Source organism: Amia ocellicauda, chromosome 5, assembly GCF_036373705.1.
Source record: "Amia ocellicauda isolate fAmiCal2 chromosome 5, fAmiCal2.hap1, whole genome shotgun sequence".
In the NCBI taxonomy this organism is placed as follows: Eukaryota; Metazoa; Chordata; class Actinopteri; order Amiiformes; family Amiidae; genus Amia; species Amia ocellicauda.
In genome coordinates this window covers 24657915-24684224 of record NC_089854.1, presented here as the reverse complement: position 1 = coordinate 24684224, position 26310 = coordinate 24657915, and the positions used below count along the sequence as shown (strand labels likewise).

General features: G+C 38.6%; 1 protein-coding gene across 3 annotated transcripts in view; it reads right to left on the bottom strand.

Annotated features, from left to right (window-relative positions):
- bahcc1b (BAH domain and coiled-coil containing 1b) overlaps nt 1-18756 on the bottom strand; it is a 115949-nt gene extending 97193 nt beyond the window's left edge. For 2 of the 3 annotated variants that reach the window (XM_066704479.1, XM_066704481.1), the window contains exons 1-2: nt 5703-5879; nt 1304-1630 (exon numbers count right to left, since the gene is read on the bottom strand). In XM_066704479.1, coding sequence (XP_066560576.1) covers nt 1304-1475 — 172 coding nt within the window. In that variant the 5' untranslated portion in view covers nt 1476-1630; nt 5703-5879. Of the gene's footprint in view, nt 1-1303; nt 1631-5702; nt 5880-16975 lie in introns of those variants that run through there. The other variant, XM_066704480.1, reaches the window with a different exon arrangement.
- Between the last annotated feature and the right edge of the window lie 7554 nt (nt 18757-26310).

Genomic DNA, 26310 nt, shown 5'->3' with positions numbered 1-26310 from the left:
TGCATCCCACAAATCTCCATCAACTGCAAGATGCTATCCTATCAATATGGGCCAACATTTCTAAAGAATGCTTTCTGTACCTTGTTGAATCAATGCCACGTAGAATTAAGGCAGTTCTGAAGGTGAAAGGGGGTCAAACACAGTATTAGTATGGTGTTCCTAATAATCCTTTAGGTGAGTGTATACACACACACACATACAGAGACAGAGAGAGAGACAGACAGATATATATATATACACACACACACACATACAGAGAGAGAGAGACAGACAGATATATATATACACACACACACACATACAGAGAGAGAGAGACAGACAGATATATATATACACACACACACACATACAGAGAGAGAGAGACAGACAGATATATATATATACACACACACACACATACAGAGAGAGACAGACAGATATATATATATATATATATACACACACACACACATACAGAGAGAGAGAGACAGACAGATATATATATATATATATATATACATATACACACACACACACACACGAGCCCCTGCACTTTTGTTCCAGTAAAGCGCAGCAGCTGCACCAGCAAGCGCGCTCTCCAATTTAATAATTAAAAACCAATAGCGACCAGGCACCCAGGATTAAGGGTATATCAATAATAAACTGTGTTATAAAATAAAACAAATCCTGCAAAAACTAAGTATTTCAATTATATATATATATATATATATATATATATATATATATATATATATATATATATATATATGAGAGAGAGAGAGAGAGAGAGATTTAAATCACCTAAATGTGTGTATTATCATGTAACATATTTCTTAGCCATTTAGTTTACACAATTTTATAAAGCCTGGTCGAGGAAGTTATAATTTATTTAATGAACATCGGTAATTGCTCTATGATACAGACGTGTATTTTTAAGATGCTTAAATTACCAGTGATCTATAAGTAATTAAAATGTTTGATTTCTCCCCCCCTGGTCTGTTTCACTCGCTCATTCCTAACCCTGTCGCTTTTTTACGACAAACGCAAGAGAAACAGAGCAGTAAACAGTTCAATAAAAGTTAATAATATTGTCTAAAATTAGCGCATAAAAATCTAAGGAGTCTGCGGCAATTGCTAATTTCCAAAATGGCTATACTGTCCAACTAATTTCCTTTTCCAATAAATTACAGTTTGGCTCTGAAGCCGTGGGGTTACGCTTAAATAACACAGGGGGGGCGATCAAAGCCAAAACACCGTGCTGACTTTAAAACCAAAAAGTGCAAAATATGTGTATGATTAAAAATAAAATACACAATGCACCGACCTGAGTGTGGAGCCATGGGGATGGGAGATGGGTAATATTTCCCAGGCTGGAAGTGACCGGGGTGCTGTACGGAGCTGTGGCCGGCCGAAGCAATCCGAGAGGCGGCGCGGTGCACCAGCGCGCCCCGCTCCGACAAGAGGTGAGGCGGGGGAGCGAAATCCCGGCCTTCCATCGCGTCGACACGGATAAATCCAAAATCCAACCGGGAAACCGAGGAAATCAAACGCAACCCAAATGTTATAATCCTTTTTTAGAGCTTCGGCTGAGTCTTGCTTTCAGTAGATCCCGGGCTTCCCCAGCCAAAACAGCTTCCGATCATGTTGTTTTCTGCAATTTAGGAACAAAAACGGCGAGTCAGTCAAGAAACAATGAAGCAAACAGCACATGCATAAATACCGGCACCTTATTGATGAATAAAACACGCGTGGGGATGAGACGCTTGTGTAAATTAAAATGCAACCCTGGTATTTTTAAACTGAGCGGATGAAGACAAAGTATCGTCAGCTACTGTACTACAGTACTGTCCTAAGACAACAACAAAAAAGTTGCCCCTTTCTGACCCATGTGTGCATGATGGTGGGAGTGTAAACGCTGCAAGAAAACAGCTCGGCATCAGCAACTCAGGAGGAACAAACCGGCTCTGGAGCCCCCAGTCTAGAACCTCTAGAACCCAGATGTGTCCGCGGTGCCCGTCTGCAATCGGCCTCTGCTGCCCTGGTCGCACCGCTGACGGGAGAAACTTCCGTCGAAATTCAACTCATAAGCGCAGATAGGACATTGGAAAAGATGAAAAGTATGTAATCAAAATATCACGCTTGCATTTGTGTATTGAAATGTTTTGTCAATGAAAAAAATGCATCACGAAAAAAATCATACCAAATTATTATTATTATTTAATACTACTACTACTAATAATAATAATAATAATAATAATAATAATGTCACCGCGTGACGAGAAACAGCGACGAACCGGTCTACTCATGTTGAGTACATGTGCTCTCTTTTAATGCATTTTTAACAATAGACTACATTCACTTGATATGGGTATTAATATTGTCGCTAATTTCAAACTTATTGCAAAAACCTTCAGAATTTCACCAGAAAGCTACCCCCCAAAATATGCTCAAACATCCTGCGTTGTGCTCTGTATTTGGTTATTATCGTCATTTGCCACATTGCATGGGCTGCGGGCAGAAATAATGGCTACCCGCGCCTGGAACTGTGTTTATTTGTGCATTTTCAATAAATAAATAAATACAATCTATACATTTTGTAACCGTGTCTAAGCATCAGCCGAATGCATTTTATATTAACTGTGCTTAATGGTTAAAAAAAAAAAAAAAACTTTCTGGACTCTAATCCAAATAATGTACCATCAGCAGATTATATATCCATACAGTGAACCCTGCGTTTTGGGGAGATACGGTCTCTTGTGCGAGACACCTATTAGACTAGCAGATGCAGGCCCAGTCCACACGTCCAAGACTTTCGCACACGCTGCCCTAAAGACACGTACAGGGGCATTATTTACAGAACCGCTTGATTTTTTTAGCACGAGTTATCTGTGCATGTTTTATGAGCAAGAAAAGTTGACTTGCATGTCTTATTCGATCTTTTAAAAACAAAAAAAGATGACAGCGCTATAGGATAAAGTCCTGAGTGTGTGAAAACGTGGATTATTTCCTGCATGCAGTTACAGCAGAGCCGGTGTGATGCAGAAATTAACCATCTAGCGCTGGTGATTTAGATAGCGGTGAACCTCTGCTTTATCACCTCATCTGAGATAAGGAAACAAAGAAAAAAAGCAATGTACACAGACGCAACTGGGTTGTGATCCTTTATCGTACAGTATACACAGAGCCGAATACATATCACATTCTGCACTTAATCCACTTTATGATTCATTGTCCACGGAAGCTCATCAAATAATTAATTACTAATGGGAAAATTGTATACTTTAGTTTTGTGAAACCACTAAAACGTCTCCAGTACATACAGAGTTAAACAATGTGGTGTGTGTGTGTATATATATATATATATATTCATGAAAAATGCCTTCTCTTGTTAAATATATATGTATAATAAAACTATTATTTGGGGGAGCTTTTGCATATATGTAGGCTATAACGTAAACATTAGGCATTGGGCATTTATTTTATGTTTTCTTAATAGGTATAAGTAACACACAAAGTGAATAGACGTACCCGTACGCTGTGTAAATTGTGTACTAAATGTCATATTTGTTAACATGAGATACTTTATAACGTGTCTTTATTATAATCCTGCTCGCTACCAAGAGGAAACGTGGTTCCAAATTAAATACAAAGCAAGAACTACCAAGTAGAAACAATGAATTGCATTGTTTTATTGAAAGGTACGAATGTGTTTAAAAGGCTGATTGTTACCAGACTAAAAGAAATATCCAACAAAACAGGAAAACAATCCCCTTAATGAAAAGTCACGCATTTACTCGGTGCACGGTGCATTGTTAGCCATGGCGATCACTGCGCCAGTTATCGGACTGTCGCTTATTGTTCATCCTTCTCAAAAAAAAAAGCAAAGTAAACAAAACATAGTACAGTAACAATGCATGTCTTTAAAATGACCCAATGTGAAGAAGAAGAAAATGCAACCGAAAAGTTCTCTCGATGTGTGTGTGTGTGTGTGTGTGTGTGTGTTGAATCTGATGTCCCAAACTAAAATGTGTAAGTATCCAGCTAACAATATGACGTTGCTGAAACGGTCTTTCTACCATAACCTTAACACAACGTGCCAGCAACGTTGTACAATGGTAGTGTGTTTCGGGCACCGATTTGACCGCCGGCTCTCGCCGCACATGAAGACGCGATGTCGGCCACAGCCTCCCTCGACGGGACGGCAAGGTACAGCGAAGAAGGCAAAATAGGCTGCTTTCGAGACAATCGCAATTGTAGACGATAGCTTTGATCGGGACATAACATATTTAAATAACAAATCATATTCAGTGGTAACCAGCATAAAACATATTTAACGATAAATGAGTAATGCATTCCTATCTTGTTAGACAAAGCAATCTTTGAAACGAATTGTCTGGAGAGAGAGAACAAAATGAATGACAAAAACGAGCCTTTTGTATCACAAAGTTGTTGAAGCCTGACATAAATACAAAGCAGAAGCCTACCCGGTGTGCATGTGAGCCCCGTGCTACAACTGGGATAATAAATTATCATTATTTTCGAGATCAAATCCCGCCGCAGAAGAGGGGCCGTGTACAGCTGCAGCGGCCAGGTAACACGACACTTTCCCCGGACTGGAAACTGTAAACACACCGCTGCAGTCCAGAAACCCGGGACACATCAGCGACCGACCGATTTACGCGAAATATTGAAAAAGTCCATCAGAAATGCTCAACGAAATAAATACGACTTGAGCCTCACATTATAATCTGCTCTAATAGGGGAATTGTAATATAAAAATGTATGTTTCTGCCCAAATACATTACAAAATGGCACGGCCTAATTTCAGCCTTCATTGCAATACTAAGAAAAATAAAGAAAATATGAATAGGGTTTGTATTTCCAAAAAATGCTGGTATTATTATTATAATCGTTATTATTATCGTATATAATGATACTAATAATCGCTTTGTGAATTGAAGCAGTTATACTTCAAACATAATTTATATTTACTAACATACTACCCGAATGCAACATATTGCAATTATCTAAAATAACAGTAATCAATAGGATATCAAAAGTGAGCAATATATATTATAATTATTATTCATTCAATTTGAAATCTATTTATTATTCTACAATATGAAATGTGATTTAAAATTGCAAGCGATTGTGCAAATATTATATCAGCAAATGTGTTGTTACATTAAATGATAAAAAAAGATAATCAGACACTGTAGCTAAACATTTGCATATTGAAGAATAAACATTGCTCTTAAAGAAATTGTGAATTCAGACACTTATTACACACACACACACACACACCATATCATAAAATATAAAATGTATGACCAATGTAACACTTTTATTCAATTTATACACATAAGCAGCTGAAATAAAGCTAAAATGACTAATAATCAAATCAAAAATATCAACGCCCATCTTGTTTATTAAGCACTATACGTGTGTGAGAGAGATATCCTGTATATATGACTGTATGCTACATCTGTAAATATGTTTGTGTATATGCATGCATGATAAACGAAGGAAAAATGTATCCCAACAACGTATATATTTATTTCCACCATCACTGTAATATATATGTATACACAGGTGTGTATGTGTGCAGTCACCACAACTGATTTTCTACACTGAATATGGCAAAGGTAGCAAAAACAAAACAAACGTTTATGATCACTGTCCCATAAGATCTGAAATAAGCAATAAATAAACAAGTTACTTACTGGTAAGTTATTCCTTGCATAACAATAAGTGATTGTAATTTAGAAAAATAATAATATATATATATATAAAAAATAGAAAGAAAAGGAAGTCAGGCGCTGTATAAAATCGTGTGGCAATGGCTACATCCTAGTGCGCTGTTTGCAGTAGGCAGTGCAGTACACAGGCGCGCCGGAGCTCGGGCTGCTAGTGAAGCGGCGCCTCGCGCTGCCCCTCTCCCGGCCCGGCCCGCGCCCGCCGCTCCGCGCGCTCGCCCATTGGCCGGATCCCCGCATGCTAATGAGCTCGTGCCGGGCGCCCCTGGGTAAACAGGCCCCCCGATTGGCTGCTCGCACGGGCCAATGGCGGCGCGGCTGGAGCAACTCAACAAAACGGCGGGCGCCCGAGTCGCGCTTTCCACTGCGCAGCATGCCGTGCGCAACTTCTACGGCAAAATGGGGCAGTTGGTGGGACGCTCGGGAAGGGGGTAGATCGGGCTTTTGCACGGTTTATCTTGAGCGTTTTGGTACCATAGGAAGATATAAGTTTCAGCCCCTGTTTTTGTTTTGTTTTTTGCGTTTGCACTGATTAACAGCATGCGAATAATCCCGTGCATTACATTTCTTGGATATCTCACCCACGGATCAGATTTACTATCAAAAAGCCCTAGAAGAGCTGCAGTGCTTAGTAGAACTAAATATCTTACATTGTGTCTGACTGTCGGTTTCAAGATTATAATGCATCTTTAGAGTAGCATATATTTGAACCTTTAAACATACTGCAGAAGACGATCTTCTGACGAACAAAACACATTTTTAGATTATTTCATTGTTCTTAATACCCTCACGTCATTTTATCACCGAATGTAATTACATGTTAATTCACAATCTTGTCAATGGAAAGTGAATGTTTCTCTTGACTTGCTACTTTAGTTAATATTAATGTAAAATATGATAGTGGAGGCTGTTAATGTAATGTAATGTAATGTAAATCATGCATGCCCTCCAAACCCAAAGCAGGTTAAAGCCCTTAAAGTAAATCTTGAATAATATATGAGGGAGACTTTGGGGAGACTGCTACAGTTACAAGCGCCATTCCTTCTCTTTAGAGTCCATCATAAATGTTCCTGCACGGCCTTGTATCAATGGTTTTATGTTTGGGTACAAGACTATTGTAGTTTTTATTCCAGACTGCATTTAATATATTGAAAAGGCATCCAATAAAAATGAAGCCAGAGAACTTCAAGACACTGGCATTCACTGTTTCTGTGGCTGTGCATCAATGCTGGAATTTCATTCCCACAGTGTTAAGAAGACCTTAGAGCTGCTCAGTCTTAGTCATAACAATAATATCGACAACACTCATAACAAAGGGTGAATCTATTTTAAGTAGGTAGTTCAAATACAAGACTGCTGACAGTACAGCAAATCTTTACTGAGAGAGGGAGAGTTCTTTCAGAGGTCCGAGTCTTGTAAGCATGTCAAAGTATGTGGATCATTCACAGTGAGCCTCCAGTCATGCCAGACAGCTGTGGAGTTTAATTTGAAGTGAACCCCCTAACTGCCCAGATGTTTCTTAAATAAGCCCCCAAAACAACTTATCATGTGTTCAGGGATGAATTGCAACCTAAACAGGTGTTACTGTAAACCAAAGGTGGAAGTAAGTAAAAATACATTGTTTAGCTTTATCTATGAATATAACAGCACACAATGTCTGACAAGATAGTAATTGTTATTATTCATATTGATAATAATAATCTTATTTATTTTGTATATATGTTTTTTGTTGTTGTTGGTAGACTTTTTTAACACAGATAAGCACTATTTGGATGTTGAAATGTGGGGGGTTTGTGTCTTCCTATAGGATTCACTTCAGTTTTATAATAACATCATGAGAATATAGACATGTCCTAACAGGTTGAGGTCTTACTAATTAATATTTAATTGCACTGTTCTTTGAAAATTCAAGTATCAAATATAAGTGGTATAAATAGCTTTACTCTTATTCGTATTATTATTGAGGAGGAGCACAAATGGTTAATGCTCTATGAGTCGTATAGTGCTGCCTTGATTGGCTGGCAGGTTGCCAGATGCTTGTCAATCACAGAGTGTAAACAAGGTTCTGATTGGCTGCTGGCCAGTCCGCACTGGGCTGCCTGAAAAAAGCAATTACTGGCCCTGCGGTTTCAAGGCGTCCCAGGGTTGGATGATGAAAGGAGATAAGGAGTGGCTGTTTCAAGGCGTCCCCCAGGCGAACCCCGTTGGCCCCAGAGCCAAAGGAGAGTCAAGAGTGACTAAATCAAAGGGAATACAGTAAAAAGGGGGGATATTACATGTTGTATTAAAATATCGAGTCTAGATTTGCGGATTATTGCGATGCAATAACAAGGTAGCAGTTAGCAACCGAGGGAAAATTGGGAAACCTGCATGAAATACTTTAACCTGGCGGAATATTACCAACTGCAAAAGTTAGCTTTTGTGCAAAACAAATGGAAATGGCAGCGTCTGACCGCGAGCCATCCACGCGCTGCTGAGAAGCGCGTCGCTCTAGAGCACGAGACGCGCAGGAAACGGTATTTGTGTATTGTTTTGTAAATTGTGTGTGTGTACATGTATATTGTGTAAAATGTATCTTGCTGCAATTATGTTAAACATATATCAAAACAATAATTATATATATATATATACGCCAATATAATTTCAAGATAAATGTAGCCTATAGTCCCTATAGTGATGAAGGGAGAAAAGGTAACTCAATGGTTTGGTTATTAATACAGAGAAATTGAGATTTGGTCACTCTTAGAAATATTCAATAATGTCGACCGTTTCATGAGAATTCTCTCTCACACACATGTGCGTGTGTGTAGAAGTGTGATTTAATATATATAGAGAGAGAAGACCACATACACGGTATGTGTGTATCTAATTTGTTGTCTTCAATTCATTTATTGATTTCTACTCGACAAACAAAGAGCAATTATGCAAATTATATACAAACATTCGAAACTTGAAAAAATACCCACTTAAATGTCTATTCTGCTCTTTATGTAGGGACTACAAGTTTATAATTATATTATACAAATTAGTGTTTAGTACCTCGGAAGGTTCTTTAATTTTAAATTAAGTTGGCAATCCGCTGTATGTGATGCGGAATACAATATGTATCTCGGATTTTGATTGGGAAATGTTCGTCTTAAGTTTTCAGATCATTGCTACCAGATTAAAATCATGTTTCGTGTGATGTTTCATAATATGTTCTACTGTTTTGTAAAGGAAGGGGGGTGGGAAACTCCCCTCTTGAATATTTAATAGGAATTTATATTCAAACCCAAATGGGAATCCTGTTGGGTTGTAAAAGATCAGCAACGTGTAAAAATACAGCAGATTTTCCCGACTCATTACATAAAGTTTTAAAATATTTTACTATGAACAGATTTGTATTAATTAAAATGAATTGCTTCAAATACAATGATTCAGACTTGTTGTTGATAGGTTCATATATATTCGGATAATTATTTTGTTCCCCCCAGTTCCTTGACTATTCGTGTTTGCGTGTCTTTGATCAGGATTTTGGTGAATTGCAACATTTCAATCTTTACCAACAAATTGTGATTTTATATATTTAATAAGTTATTTTGGTCATGGTCTATGTGACTTTCAATTTATGCACCATACCTTTACCAGTTTGAAAAGTTCGTATTTTAAGAGTGAGTGATTTGTATGGTATTAAAACACATACTCAATTATGGGCCAATATGTGTACCTGGCCACTTATACACCCGTTTCCGAGCAGACACACAAACATTCCTCAACTTTTATGCTAAATTGAGCAACTATAGGCAATTTGTCAGTGGATCAAACTTTCATTACATTTACCTCATATTACCATCCGTACACTGTGTATTTTGCAGGGGTTGTGAACCGTGACCCTAATATATTAGCATCCACATCCACCAACTATGCACACCCAATCATATATTCACTGTGCTACTGGTGTAGGTCCCCCCCGTTAATCAGTGCCGCCGTAACAAATGGGCAGATTTGAGGTATGGTGCTTCATATAGAAAAAAATAATCTCAAGTTTTAGAAGTATCCAATATTACATACTTTTCATAGACACTATACTGTTATATAATACGTGCAATTGATGCTCATGCTCATTCAATTCAATATACAATACAACGCACATGTACACACACCTGAATGTAGGGCTATGTGTGTATATCTAAATATTTTAATAGTACGCACATTTAGCATTACTCTAAGAGTTTGTGCACACAATGTATTGAGTTAACGTGTATATGCATTTAAACTGTGTTTAGTCTATATTTGAATCTAAACGCAAAAGATCAAAGCATATGATGTTCCTAAGAGAACAAGAAATATTTGAAAGCTTGATCTAAAGTTAATAAGATTATAACTACCCCTCTCAACCTACACACCACACCTGATTTCTTAGGACCCATACTTGTGCACTTCTACACTAACTTCTAACCACTCAAGTGTGTGTCACGGTCTGATGTTATTGGGACAATGAAGAATATTTTTAGATACACGCGTGCTAATAATTATTATTAATGAAGAAGAAGGAGGAGAATATTCATAACGATGTTAGGCAACATTTATTTTCTTATGAGTTATTCCGGTCATTTTGCTATGGGGTGTGGGGGACCTCCGTGTATTGAAAGCACAACAAACACACACGAGCGCCCCCCCTCTCCTGTCCGTGTGCCAGCGCGCTGGAGGGACGCAGGGATAATTAATGCAGAGTGACTGATTGCTCTTGAAACAGGCCAGTCCTGCGAAGAGGATTGTCCCTGATCAATGAAGCGTCTCTGATTGACACTTTCCTGCCATCTTCCACCCCCTTGCAACTACCGGAACAGGGCATTTGTCACCAGCACAGACTAGAGGGCTGCAAGATCCAGTCCTTCACCAGGCCGTCGCGTTATTTTCATCCGAGCCCGGCGTTACCTCCCTATACCTGAAACTGGCCAGTGCATTTGCACCAGGAGCTCCTGGACACGGACCTCCAGGGTGAATACTTTCAATATGTGTCCTGGCCCTGACTAGCTGTCACTTAGGGGCATCCTCGAAATGCAGCATTGCACAGATCTACTGAGACTGTGCACGTATAGATGACATGATTCAGATATTCTAGTCAACAAGAGGAGTTCAACTGGCGAGGTACATAATGCATTCATCGCCATGTCAAAGAGGCGCCCCCAATCTATTGCACCCTACGTGCCAAAATAATGTTATTTTAAGATGTTTTGATTAATATAAACGTTGTCGTCAAACTCTAAAACTTTGTTAATTTGACTTTTTTAGTATTTTACAGTAACAATCATAAAATAATAAACACTGGGCACAGGAGCAAACCTCGGTTGAAAGTCCAGTTTTCTGTTTAATTTATTTTTTATATATATATATATATATATAATTTTTTTTTTTTTTTTACTATATATAAATACAAAATAAAGGCGTTGAAAATATCTGAACAACGTGAACGTGGATACACATAATCTGATCAATTCTGTTATTTTGCATGTAGTGATATGGTGCAGACAAGGAGCACGGAGTTAAGTGTCATTTATGTCAAAACACCCTGGAATATGTGTTTATTTATTTGCAATGGTCACGCCATAACATCAGAGGCAATCACCTTTTCATACAATTCAATGTGGATTTCATCAATACAACGATGAAGTTATCTATCTATCTATCTATCTATCTATCTATCTATATATATATATATATATATATATATATATATAAAACATACTAAGATGCAATTGAAATTGTTTTTTATTGGGTCTGATAAATAGAGCACTATACGCTTCCTTATGGTCATAACATTTCACGTCAGCATTTTTTTATTTTTATTTTTTTTTTACTTTCACGATTTTGTGTAACACTCATTAAAAACAGTTTGAATAAGAACATTTTGCGTTTTGTCACAAATTTAGACAGAAGTTTTGTTTCACTTAAATAGTTTGGACAGCTATTTATACACAAATGATGCGTTTATTTAACATGTGTGAATTAATTACAAAAACGTAATCCATATAGTTTGAACTGGAGTTGAGTTTTGAAAACACTGTCCTTTCCTTTGAGAGATTCTGCTCTGGAGTAGTGGTGGCTCTGTGGCCTTCATAACACGATATATTCCCTGTAAAACACAGCAACAATGCATCTGAAAACCTAGTTTCTGATCTGCGACCATAGACCTTGGCGTTTCCAAAAGAAGTGTAAAAGATAAATGATCTCCTGCCACCGGTGCAGCAGCAGTGGGCCAAAGGGATGCACATTGGGATGTGTGTTTTTCAGGCGTCTTGACAACAGTCTAGTTATTCTGGACGATTTAAAACAAATAATGCACACAATGATTCGAATATAAATGTGGGCACTGTTATACCAATAAAGTTGAAATATTGTTTGTGTATTATTATAATTAAATTTGATGTGTATGTATATGTAAAATCATAGGGTATATAATACTGTTGAACAATAAGCATGTGTACTATGGCACACTTTATTACTGCTATATTCTGAAATATCCTGAAGTGTGTTGGAGCATGTACCTGTGTATTGATGCAAACTTAGCAAATATACGTGTGTGGTGTATGTGGGTGGACAGGATACACACACTTCTTACTCTTTGTTTAGGGGAGCGGGTACGTCTCTGTCCCTTACATTGTAATGAGGTGTAATTTATACACACATATCTCCTGATCCAGACCGCGATTTTTCCAATTGACCTGGCTCGGCCCTCCTTCAAAACCATCAAAAACTGCCAGATTTCTGTGTCATAAAAATCAAGATAAAGAGTGTTGCACAAGATAGAGGTGCTTATTCAAATTGGGATGGACGAACTAATCTGGAAAGTAACATCTTCAAATCATGTTTTAATGAATAAATATGTATTTGATTATATGCTCCTGACAAATCTGGCATTACAAAAAAATATAATGTCACTTAGTTTATGGAGATGATAGTGGTGCTTATGACTGATTTTGCAGTTGTTGTTTTTTTAATAAAAATAAAGAAATATAGGCTATCAAATAAAATAAAAAAATTGGAAGTGCTTTCTGTCTGCTTTATGAAACGTTTAGATAAACGCAAATTGTGCCTTAATGGTCCCTGATACTATTAAACCACACACCATATACATGCTCTCTATATGTGGAAGGGCCAAGGTTAGAGTTTCGAGATGAATATACCTTCCAAAGTAGGGGGTTGATTAATAAATCAGTACATTAAAGTATTCCATATTGTGCAAGTTTATACCTGAATATGTTTTTAAATATCGCTACTAAACATTATATTAGTATTAGTATTATTGTTTGTCTTTGTGATGCTAAAGAATGGGCTATGGTCCGTAATTAAATAAACATCAATCTCCCAAGAAGGAAAGGTAGAGCTGAAATGCGATTTGTAATTTGCAGCTCAAGGCACTCGGACGTGTTTACTCCTTTAATTCCAGGCCTTTATTGTGCAGGGTTATCAATAGGGGAACCCATCTGGGCTCAATTAGAGCCAGTTTGGGCTGAGCTCTCATAAATGGCACAAACCATTGACAGGCCTCCTTCATTACGACCTGTTTTATTGAAAAAGCTAAACGTGAAACTAAACAGGGGACGAAATGAAGAGAAAATAAAAGACGAAACAAGAAAGAGAAAATATTAGGATTTACCAAGAGAATTAGTAGTGTAATATATATATATGTGTGTGTGTGTGTAGGGGGGGGGCGTGTGTGTGTGTGTGTGTGTGTGTATATATATATATATATATATATATATATTCCTAGTGATAATCAAGAAATCTCTTATTTACCCTCGCGTCACCAATAAGCTTTCTTAAAATCAATCTTAATAATGGATAAAAATGGTCAAGAAAACATAGTTTTAAATACTTGTTAAATGCGCGCGCACGCACACACACACAATGCAGGGTTTTAATGCAAATCGGTTCTGTCGTTCATTCCTTCCCACGTCTGTCAATATGACCATTATAATGACAAAAACAAAACCCCCTCAGTTTGCCAATAGAACATTTTGATGATTTGAGTATGCAAATAACCTGCTTTCTTGACTACCTCGGTACATAATGTGTGTGTGAATCCTGGACGATTTAAAGCAAATTATATACACATACCTTCATACATACATATATATATACACATATGAAAACAATTATTTCAAATCAATATTTGGATGTAATTACATTTTTCTTGAATGAGAGGTTTGGTGCGTTTTTAAATGTCTCATCCCATAGAAAAATCGGCAAATCACGGGCATAAAGAAGGACATCAAAAAATAATTCGATAGAAAAGAAAAGAAAAATGCCATCCAAAACATAACATAGGTTTCCCCTTTCAACAATACAAACAGGCATGCGACATAACTGAATTAAACTGTCCTGTCAGCGATGTGAAATTGGGATTAAGCACAAAATAAAATAAAGTTAAATACAAACATTTAACCTTCCTTATTGTTGTCACAACGGGTTTGTAAATTATTGGCAACATGCAAGCACGGAAGTTAATAATCTCTTTCTGTGCACGGTTACATATCACAAGCGATGAAAGCACTGAATTAGTAATTACTTGTGATTGGAAAGAAGGCGCGTGCACTTCATTAAGCCCTTAAAAAATGCATGACATGCAGTTTGATTTTTCGGGATCCTTACAGTTTTAAACCCCTCTACCAATGAACTACCAAGGTGGAGACGTGTCCGCCTAGCTGATGTTTCGGTAGGATGTGTATTTCTTTTCCCTTGTTATGCAGCTGTTAATTATTAATTATCTGTGCAACCAGGAAGTCCATATAGGCAAAATACTCAATCAATTCTGTATATATGTACGGTACGTGTAATGCACAATGAGAGGCTACCAAAGTGCTACAGCCTGTATGTAAAGAAGCTTCGCGACATTGTATGTATAGGCCACACGATTTGAATTTAGTTTTCTCTCTGAGGACTTTTTTAAGATCTGAAAAGGCTCGTCTCTTCCACGCCTTCAGTGTAAACATCTGTCCTCCAGTCATTGCTGCTTATTGCATTAACGAGTCGCTGCCTGTATCCACCTCAGCAAAGCTGTAGGTACTTTTTATTTTTATTTGAATCCTCTCCATACAAACGCCACCAGGCCATTATGATTCGCCTGAAAAGCCATGCCCACAAATCCAAAACAAAATAATTCCCAGCAGCCTGCACAGGCGACGATGATTAAAAACAGCAAAGCAGCGAAATTATATCATGCAGAAACATTTAGCACTTATTTCGGGGACTTTCTTTGCAAACAATCGCTTCATACAGCACAATGGGCACAATTGAGGAAAGAGCCGCTATCGCAGAGCCACTGCTGACCATAAACCATACTTTACCGCACTGTCGAGGTCATTAGATAAATAGGGCATTGTTTTAAAAGAAGTGGACTATAAAATAATGAGTTCAACACCTTTAAGATATTAAATTGGACAAAAACATGACTACTACTATTATTATGATTGTAACTGCGTACACCTGCGCATTGAACTGCCTATATATTTTAGGCCCTGTAGTTAAATCATGTGTGTATGTGTGTCTGTCTATTTTTCTTGCACTTCTCTAGTGGACACCGTCATTTCCCTACAGACAAGCTGCGTTCAGAAAATGTGTGGAAGCTGACAAGTTCAGAGTAACACATCAACAAGGCGCTATAAACTTACTGGATACATATATATTATGTGCCCTAGATATGCGTGTACATATTATTGTTATACACGCATTTAGAAAAACAAATGGTGCATTTATAACGTCAAATGATCAGCTTCAGTGCTGTTATTTAAAATAAACACAATGTATAAGACACGGGGATGAAGGCGCTCACTGTCGAGGCTGCTGCAGGATACCGTCCGATGACGAATGCAAACATTTTAAAGCAACGCTGAAGCGATCTGACCCTGTGACCTAGTAGCCTTATTAATAAATAGAGCCCTCTATGTATATTGTTAATCAAGGACATCGTACATTAAGCTTTGGATCTGTGTTTCAAGCGAAATTATATCACACACACACACACGTATCCACGTTTTACAATGTTTCGTCCTTTCCTACGTTAAAACCTCCCATTGTTCTTCTTAACGAGTTTCTTATTGCCGCTAAAACCCTACAGCCATAGGAGATAGCTTTTTAAATTGGTCTTGCATGGAAACATCTGAATGTGGAGAATCTGCAAATCAATTGTGTTCATATCAGCGCTCCAGTATATACCGAGGGCGCGCACACATATATGGAGATATACATCAAGATATCCTGATATTTAAACACACCTAGAGTCGAATAAAAGTATTCTGCAGAGTAGATCTATATTTAAACATATCTCTTCTTTCCAAGTTTGAAATCAGATGTTTGTTATTTACTACACAGTATTATAATAGAAACGCTATTTATTATTCAGATCCAAGATACAATTACATAAAAAATACAGATTACATCTTTTAAAAGTAAACGATAAAACGAGTGTGAGCAAACGCTTTAATTTATAATTAAATATTAAAAATTACAATTTGTAATTGTAATTGAAGTGTACTAATTATAAAGTGTAATCTATACAGATTGTATTTTTTAGGTGTGAGTGTGGATATATTCATTTTTTACATCCGAATTAATCTTATTCATCACAAGTATTGAACGCATATGAAGTTGTCTTATTATGCACAAATACCAATCAATCAAGCAACATGTTGATTTGAAAATAAGACCTACATTTTTACCAGATAGTCTATTTAAATCTCTGGATTATTAGTGCATGCGTGATATTTTAATATTTGTCTGTCACGAAAGTGTGAAAAATAGAAATTAATACATGTGTAACGCAATAAGGTTAATATAAAAATGCATTGAAAACATTTAATACAATTTTAGAACGATTCGCTTGTAAAAATAAAATGTAAAAAGCCCTTTAAAATACAAGGAGATCAAACTATTGATGTGCGTGCGTTTTAATATTTGTATGGTTCTGTATTGAATATATATTTAAACCTTATTGATCATCGTGTGAATTAATGTACATGCGTAACCTATTTGAAGAGAAAAGTGAAATATATTAATGTATGGGAATATTAGTGGTTTATACAATAGACACTTAATTTTGTACTTTTAATTATATATTTTAAAAAAGCATTGGAAGGCGAATGTTATCGTTGGGTTTTATTCGTGTTCAATTTAGTAATTGTTTAACTAGTTATACATTTATTTAAATATTTAATTGATTTAATTATACATTTCAAATGTGGGAAGCAGAAACCACCTACCTATGAAATCGCAAATCCATGGAGAAAAACAACACAAAGCGGAAAAATCCTAATGAATTATAACGGTGGCTAAAGAGCGCTTGGGCGGTGGGGGAGAAGAACCAAAAACATACAAATCCGGAAAATGCTGCTGCTCAAAAGTGGAAAACCCTCTGAAGTTTCCTTCCGTGCAATTTCAGTCCCTTTACTGACGACAGGATGGCTGTTGTTAGAAGATGGTCACTGGAGCATTGCTTTTATTTTGGGTGTCGTTAAATTATTTGTTTAGGTTGTCTCCAAAGCACTACCTAAAGGTGTGTTTTGTTTCTCTCCCCCTGTCCCCCACTTGGACACAGACCCCTACCTCCGTGCACAGAGCAAACCCGTCCGAATAGAAACCCACAGTCTTTTCGAGGCTCTATAATCTCAAATTTATGGCTGGATGACGCGTCCTCTTCCACCACAATGGAGCCCAGTGACATTAAACAGAAAATTGATGTAGAGACGCACGAAATCTAATCTCTTCTCCACATTCAAGCCATTGCCGCTTCTTTTGATTTTTTTTTTTTTTTGTATTAGGGGAGGAGGCACAACAATCCTGGATGTACAACCCCCTCCTCTTTTATATCATTATTTTGTGTTTGTTTTTTCTTCTACATGGATAACTGAATACACCCTCTACTACCCTTGATAGATTTAACGCAGCGCTGTCACAGATCTTCCATTTTTGCAAGACCCCCTCCCCCCCTTCACAATCATGCACACACACACACACACACACCCTTCTCCCACAAACGCATTTACTAAACTATTATAAATCACTATGTCATCCCTGCGTTTCTATCGTTACATTAAAACGCATGTCCTACGCGAATGAGTTCGCGGCTCGGAGAGGCAGATCGCGACTCGCAGGAGAGCGACCGGTCGCACAAACAGCGCATATTAACACATGTGCACAACTTTTTTCGCACGCCTCTGTGTAAGCCAGGGTTTTTGCATCGATTCCTCCAGTCCTTCCTCCTTCAGAGCAGCACGCCATCGGTCAGTATTGAGAAGAGCGTGTCCACACGGGGATCATGTAACGCACGCACGCATGTTTGGACTTTTCTTTTTTAGACTCATTCGAAGCCGCGTCATTGTTTTAGCCGCGTTCGATTCCAGCTCCATTCGATTTCTTTTTTTTTTCCACTCGTCTTTGCAGACATCTTAATCTAGAAAAAAAACACCAGTGCAAAAAGGAAACACACACAGTTTCGCTTCGATCGGGCATTTACTTCAAAGATGTGCAGCGTTACCTTGTCTTACAAATACAATCCGTGAGAAAAAAGGCATTATGTTTTCCAGCGAAAAAGCTCTTCTAGTATCGTTTGCCAAAAAGCTCAGCTCTATTTTTTTTGTGCCCTTAGAAAGGTGTATTTTTTGCCTTAAAGGCGAAGTGCTCTTTCCCACACATCCCCGAAGCATGCCTCTCCCCCCTGCCTTTAAGGTCACCGCCCCAGGAAGAATGACGTCACAACCCTATTAACCCTTCCAGGACTTGTGCGGAGGTCATGTGATAGACAGCGCTTCTTTGTGTCACCAGAGCTTTTCCAGAGTATTAATGCACAGTGCCTGTGTTTAAAGGCGCAGCGTCTTATTTTTTTAGTTAGCGTCCATACTTTTGCGAACCGTCCCAGTGCTTTAATCCATATTCCTTAAATGTTGAAAAAGTCTTCCCTGCATGTAAACTACAACAGGTACTAGAAATGGTGTCTTGGTGGTGTTATTGATAACTATTCGGATCTGGCATATTTGTAACGCAAGTAATTTCACTTGTTGCTTATACACTCACCTAAAGGATTATTAGGAACACCATACTAATACTGTGTTTGACCCCCTTTCGCCTTCAGAACTGCCTTAATTCTACGTGGCATTGATTCAACAAGGTGCTGAAAGCATTCTTTAGAAATGTTGGCCCATATTGATAGGATAGCATCTTGCAGTTGATGGAGATGTGTGGGATGCACATCCAGGGCACGAAGCTCCCGTTCCACCACATCCCAAAGATGCTCTATTGGGTTGAGATCTGGTGACTGTGGGGGCCAGTTTAGTACAGTGAACTCATTGTCATGTTCAAGAAACCAATTTGAAATGATTCGACCTTTGTGACATGGTGCATTATCCTGCTGGAAGTAGCCATCAGAGGATGGGTACATGGTGGTCATAAAGGGATGGACATGGTCAGAAACAATGCTCAGGTAGGCCGTGGCATTTAAACGATGCCCAATTGGCACTAAGGGGCCTAAAGTGTGCCAAGAAAACATCCCCCACACCATTACACCACCACCACCAGCCTGCACAGTGGTAACAAGGCATGATGGATCCATGTTCTCATTCTGTTTACGCCAAATTCTGACTCTACCATCTGAATGTCTCAACAGAAATCGAGACTCATCAGACCAGGCAACATTTTTCCAGTCTTCAACTGTCCAATTTTGGTGAGCTTGTGCAAATTGTAGCCTCTTTTTCCTATTTGTAGTGGAGATGAGTGGTACCCGGTGGGGTCTTCTGCTGTTGAAGCCCATCCGCCTCAAGGTTGTACGTGTTGTGGCTTCACAAATGCTTTGCTGCATACCTCGGTTGTAACGAGTGGTTATTTCAGTCAAAGTTGCTCTTCTATCAGCTTGAATCAGTCGGCCCATTCTCCTCTGACCTCTAGCATCAACAAGGCATTTTCGCCCACAGGACTGCCGCATACTGGATGTTTTTCCCTTTTCACACCATTCTTTGTAAACCCTAGAAATGGTTGTGCGTGAAAATCCCAGTAACTGAGCAGATTGTGAAATACTCAGACCGGCCCGTCTGGCACCAACAACCATGCCACGCTCAAAATTGCTTAAATCACCTTTCTTTCCCATTCAGACATTCAGTTTGGAGTTCAGGAGATTGTCTTGACCAGGACCACACCCCTAAATGCATTGAAGCAACTGCCATGTGATTGGTTGGTTAGATAATTGCATTAATGAGAAATTGAACAGGTGTTCCTAATAATCCTTTAGGTGAGTGTATATCCCTTCCACTATCTCTGTTTTAAAACCAAGGAAAGGTGGCAGTATACAAAAAAAAGAGTGCAAGTCTTATCCTTCAGCTATGGTCTCAGAATAGATCCATGAAAGCCATGCATATGGCATAAGAGACAACATTAACTATCCTGTAATATGTTACCAATAAATTCTTTATTTTATGCAACATTTTATTATTTTTCTTCACCAGAGTAAGACATTTGCACTTTTTTGACCTTATGTGCAAAACAAATGTAACCACAGTTGTCCTTTCCTGGGCAAATTTGTAGGCTGCACATAAGAGCAGTTTTTGATATATTTCCATTAGTGGCTGGAGCTGGAGTGTTAGGGAAATTAAGACATCCCTGAAGCCATGAGCTTGTGAAACAGATATGTTGTGGCTAGTGATAGAGATATCCTTCTGACATGCGCACAATACTCATGAAGGCTCCTCCAAGTCATCTAGAGACTGTAACAGGACCCACTCCGGCCATCACGGTTACTAATGAAGATACACCGAACTGAGCTGCTGTCAGTTTTAATGAAGAAGGTATTACTACTACTACTACTACTACTACTACTACTACTACTACTACTACTACTACTACTACTACATATTTTTAAATGAAACTCTTAAACCAGTTCAAACATAATATGGATATAATAGTTTTCTGAATTATAGTGATGTAGGCTACACAATAAGCCTCCAACCTCCACACACTACAACAATATCTGTTGCTTTGGAGTGATGCCTTTTGTATTGTAATCAATTCACAGAATTGTGGTAGTAATTTAAATTCATTTTGTTGTTTTTATTGGGTATTATAATTCTAATTCACTACAATGTTGTTCCTCTACAACTACTAAAGTGACAAGTGGGATCTTACTGTAAGCAACATAAAGCATAAAGGAAACCATTTGCTCTTAAATGTTGAGCAACAACAGGGCATACACATGACTTTAAATATTTGTTTCAGATGTGTAGATGGAATTATTTAAAGTGTATAGTATGTTGTTGGGTGTCACAAATTTAATAGAATCAGTATTTGTTTGCATTGAGTCTTCTACAATATCTGTAATTTTATCACAAGAATAACACATTATGTCTATGTTCACTGGGATGCATAACTGGAGAATACAGATGTTCTGATGAAGCAGTAGATTATTTTAAGTAGATTTTTTCACTTACTATATGAGAGGTAAATTATTAAACCAAGGATTCAAATGATTTATTTTAAACTGAAATGATACTGGTCATCCGTAGTAATCACACCATTAAGAAAAGAGGATGTTAAAGGAAAGAACAGAAAGAATGGGGGAAAGCCTTCAGACCTTTTAACAGTGAAAGAATGGGAAATTATACACTGATCGATCAATAAATCAGTCAATTATCATAGGTTTTTACAGCACACTATACACGTAAATCAATGTCCTGTGACGCTTTAGTGAGTCATGAAGAACACATCTTGTCAAACCAGAATGGCTTGATCCTGTTGGAATACATATAATCTTGAATGAAAAGAATTGTAGATAAGTAGTAAAACATGCAAAACAAGCACAGAATGGTACACACACACACACACACACACCACATCATACATTACATGCAAAAATGGAGAAACAGCAATTTCAGTTTTACAGGTAAGGGAAGACAGACAGATTCACATAAATATGTTATTTTAAAAAATACATACATGCTATATTATTCCAATATGTTTAATATCAGCTTTTTATGGATACATAACGAAGGCCCAATGAGATCACAGGCACAGCAGTTACAGTATTAGGTACAGTACCAGAGCGCGGCCAAGGCGGGTGTACATACACGGACAGAGCTCCCTGCTGCTGGGTGCTAGGATTGTCTTCGGTGCCAGCTGATGAGCGCTATGCCAACGCTTCGCCAGCACTTCGCAGAAATGCACCAGGCGCAGCTGGGATCCCGCGATGACAGTTTAATAGTGTGCAAAGTTTTGCATCCACACCTCCTCCACCCCGCTCCGCCCCCCCTTCTAATATAAACTCTAATTAAATAAATGACAAAACTGTGCCTGAGCAGACAACCTAAGTAAGACCGCTCTATTTCTGTATTGCACAGATACGAGGAATCTTGGAGGAAAAGAGACTTGCTCTAGCAAAACCCTTTCAGCTGATTTCACAGACTTTGATTAGCACCAGTCTGGGGCTTCTCTACCTAAAATAGCATTGGGTAGTCCAAGACTAACCATTTAAATCTCATTTGGAGAGACTGAGCATCTTTTAAAATACATCAGACATAGAAAGACACTCGTATGCACATTTATTTTCCTTGACATACATTTATCATCCCAGTTTGGAAAGCACCAGAGACCTTTTTCTGTAAGTTATAGTTTAATCTTGAGGTTGATTGTATTGTGGCCAAAAGCATGGTCTGTAATCAACAGTAATTTCCTATGGAGGAAGGGGTTATTGCTTAATTCCTGTCTTGAAAGCAATTAATCTGGACAAAAGAACAGATTCTCAGCATCTAAAATTGAAAATGATGGCAAAAGGACACCGGAAATGTCCTGAAACTGAAGCTGAGACGTGCCTTTCATCTAAACTGGAAATTGGGAAGTTACTTGGGGCTAATATACATATATGTGGTAGAAAAGCTATTACAGAATACACTACAAACAGAGCTGTCTCTTAAACCAGGGTATTGACTTTTCATTCCCCCTTTTTTCAAATAACCCCTTTTTTGCAGCTGTTTCATACAGCTGCTGGGGATACAAGGCCTGTATTGTGACCCCTCTCTTTGCCACTCTTTAGTTTTTACGCTTATTTTTTTTTTTCCACAACATCTGCAGCGCCGTCACGTGGTGCGCCAGAGGGTCATGTGACTATGGCGGCTGTCGCTGGTGCTCTTGTTTTCGAGAATAAAGAAAGGTTGTGTGGCGATTCCCCTCCCAGCTGCAGGGTTGAGGGTCGCAAGAAGTTTACGCAGTGAAAACGATTCTGCTAACAAAGAGATGACTTTCACACTATCTTACATATCCCTCACATTTTTCTTTAATCACGGATTCCATCTCTGAGCCTTGGGCACTGCTGAGGAGATTTCGGATAACATGAGAAGCGCAGAGTCTTCACCCTACGTCTACACGCCAAGGTCCCACAACTTTCAAATACATTCTAGGCATCATCTTCCATGAAGCTGCAACAGTTTCGTTTCAAATTCTCTATGTTAAACAATCCTTACAATATTAACAGCATAGAGATTGCAGTGACCAACGTTATCTACTGAACCAGACGTCCTGAATCTGTGAGCCATAAACCGCTGAGGAACCTCTAACTACTCTCAGATGATTAATGTGAAAGTTGCATTAAGGGAAGAGAATATAAGCATTGTAATGTTTAATTAGAGAAATTGGGAATGCTCTTAAAGCTGTTTAAAGAGTAGTATTTTAACAAATGTATCTAGAATTTGCTTTGGAATTAAGCTCAGGCATCAAATTGGGTTTAGCCTGGGTTAGGGTTGGAGTTGGATACCTGAGAAGACTGCGGACTTCCTTTAGGCCTAGATTTGCAATGCTATTGTGCCAACGAGTATAGCTTCAGATTTTGGTTACCTAAGTTCCCGGTTATGCAGAGCAGTGAACAGATGTCCTGCACAAACCTACCCCCCTCTATAGATCCAATTATGAACAATAGGACAGCATGGACCAGCGACTGAGGAAAAGGTGCTGCTGACTGACACACCTATGCGTGACGAGTGATCAGTGAAGGTTCAGACGTGCGTTTCAAGCCCCTGCCTCCAAGTCAATACTTGATAAATATGGTCAAGAAACCTCTGATCCTCCCTCAGAATGAACTTCAAAGGTTATCCATGCAAATTAGTCCTAATATATAAATAGGTCCCCTTTGTAGAAAGTTGCACGGTGCTGCATCACAAACTGGTGTGTGTGCAGCCAGGGGGGTTTAAATGCCCCAACTTTCTTGCCAGAAAAGGAATCAAGTCTTCATGCTCAGCCTCCCCGGCACACACAGTGACTGGGGAAATCTGTAGCAGGAAGAAATTGGCATGGGCTTCTGTTCTTTATCAAGAGCTCTGAGAACCAGGCTTCTTCGTACGGCGGTGATAAACGCCTGGCTAATTTAGGAAAGATTGCTCTGATTTGGGAAAATTGCGTTGTTTTTCCCTGCAGGATGATTAAAGGGCACAAGGGAGAGATCGTTCCCATGGACAGGCAGGACTTACATAGGTGTCACTGACAGCCGGAGAGCCCCACAGATCTGAAGAGAGAGTGATATTATTATTTATTTAAAAAAAAACAGTTTCTGTGTTTGTAAATTCAGTGCTCCTGGACAGTGAGAAAAATGTGCTCTGGTTACAGTACTGGTTAGGAGATGTGCCAGGAAGAGTCAGGAGAACTTCCTTTCAGAGCAATGCAAGAGTGGCTCGCTCTTAACTAGAATACCATGTGCTGTTTACTCAGCAGCGGGCTACTGTCAATGAATTTTTGCCAAGCTGTCCCTGATTTATGTTGCCTTGGTATTAATGTGTCTCTCGGGCTTCAGGTGACACCAGCAAACTCCCCTCATTTGCTATTCCATTCAAATTCAAACCAGGGATGATGGGAGTGAAAAGCTTGCAAATCAGCTGCTATTCAAAAGGTACTTGTTAAATACCTTTTTGCATGCATGTCAGAGGTCACTCTTTATTCTCCAAATGCAATAAATGCAAGAAATGTCAGCCACCACCAGCGTCCAGACAAAAATTAGTAATTTTCTGAGCCGTAACCAACAATAGCAAAAACAATCATGTCCCTCAGGAATGATGCTGATAGAACAAAGAACATTTCCATATAGTAAAAACAACACATATTGCAGATATACAATCATGAGCTACATTTTCCTGTTACTGTTCACGTGTAATAGCAACGGCGTGTCAAATCTGGAATCACACAGAACATAAAAAGAAACAAATAACATGAAAATCAATTAAATAATTATCAATTTTAAAATGGGGGAATCACATTCAACGTTAAATTGTGTGCAGGAAAGAAAATGTTAATTTGCAGGAGAAAAGGGGTGTGTGTTCAGTTATGTCCACCATTTTACGGCATATCCCGGTGGATGTAATTGGATACCCCAGGAAATCCAATAGGTAAACTCACTGTGTAATATATTACATTTTGTGTACCGTTTTGGACATCTCATGACTTTAATGTATAGCATCTCACATATAAATATACACATATATGTGTGATATTTATGTTGGGAAGTTTATTTGACATGTATAGGTACTTTAAACGAAGTGCCCTATTAAATATATCTTTTGCTAGGATGAAATTATTGTCCATTGGGGCAATCTCCCCCTGCGACAGGTGGCCTTTCTTTCAGATTAACTTTATATCCTAATGGTTGATTCTGTCCTGGACATGAAACTGATGAGCAATATTTCATCACCCTCGCCTAATAAGGCACAAAGCCACAGGGGTTTTACAAGACCTGCCAATGCTTTGTATTGTGGTACCTTCCCTCCCGACAACCTGACAGTGTCTGCTGGAGATAAAATTTTAGTACTGAAGGTAATATCTGGATTGCCGCTGCAGGCTATTGGCAACAGAACAGAACCCCCCACCCCACCCCCACCACTCCAACAACCACCCCCTTCCACCCCCCACCTCCTCCTTCCTTCCCCCTCCTTCCTCTCCCTTTCTCTGTACCAGTAACCAGCTCTGGGACACAAACGCAGAAGTGTGTCCACTGTCCCTAATGGAGAAAGGCACAGAAATGCCCCCACACTAAGAAACTACTCAATTTTATAGCTATTACACTGCACTCTTAAAGGGATCTGGTGGGGGGTCTGCCCTGCCTAGTATAAAACCATCCTGCTGTTCCAATAATCCTCAGTGCAAGCCTCATTTAGCAACGTGGTATGATGCATGTGACTGAGTCAAGCACTGCAATCCTGGCACAGATTTACTCAACACAGCTACGGAACCAGACAACCCATGAACCAAGACAGGCACACACAGGAACACACTCTCGAAGCGCGGTGGTTATCTTTTGTTCCATAAAGGCATATTTTTTATGGAGAGCAGCTTAGTTTGTTGTGCTGGAGCTAAGAACTGCATTCCTGATGTGCAAAACTCATGTCCTCAAACCTACTTTCCAAGCCCCATTTGGAATTAATTCAGTGATTAATATACGTAAGAAAAACCTTTTCAGTCTCTAGCTATTTCAGTATTTTGCCAGCAGAACTGTCTATTTCAAGGAACATGATCATTCATGTTGTTAAAGACTTAGGGGCATTTATAAACTGTGGTCAGGTTGCAGGATTTAACATCTGCGGCA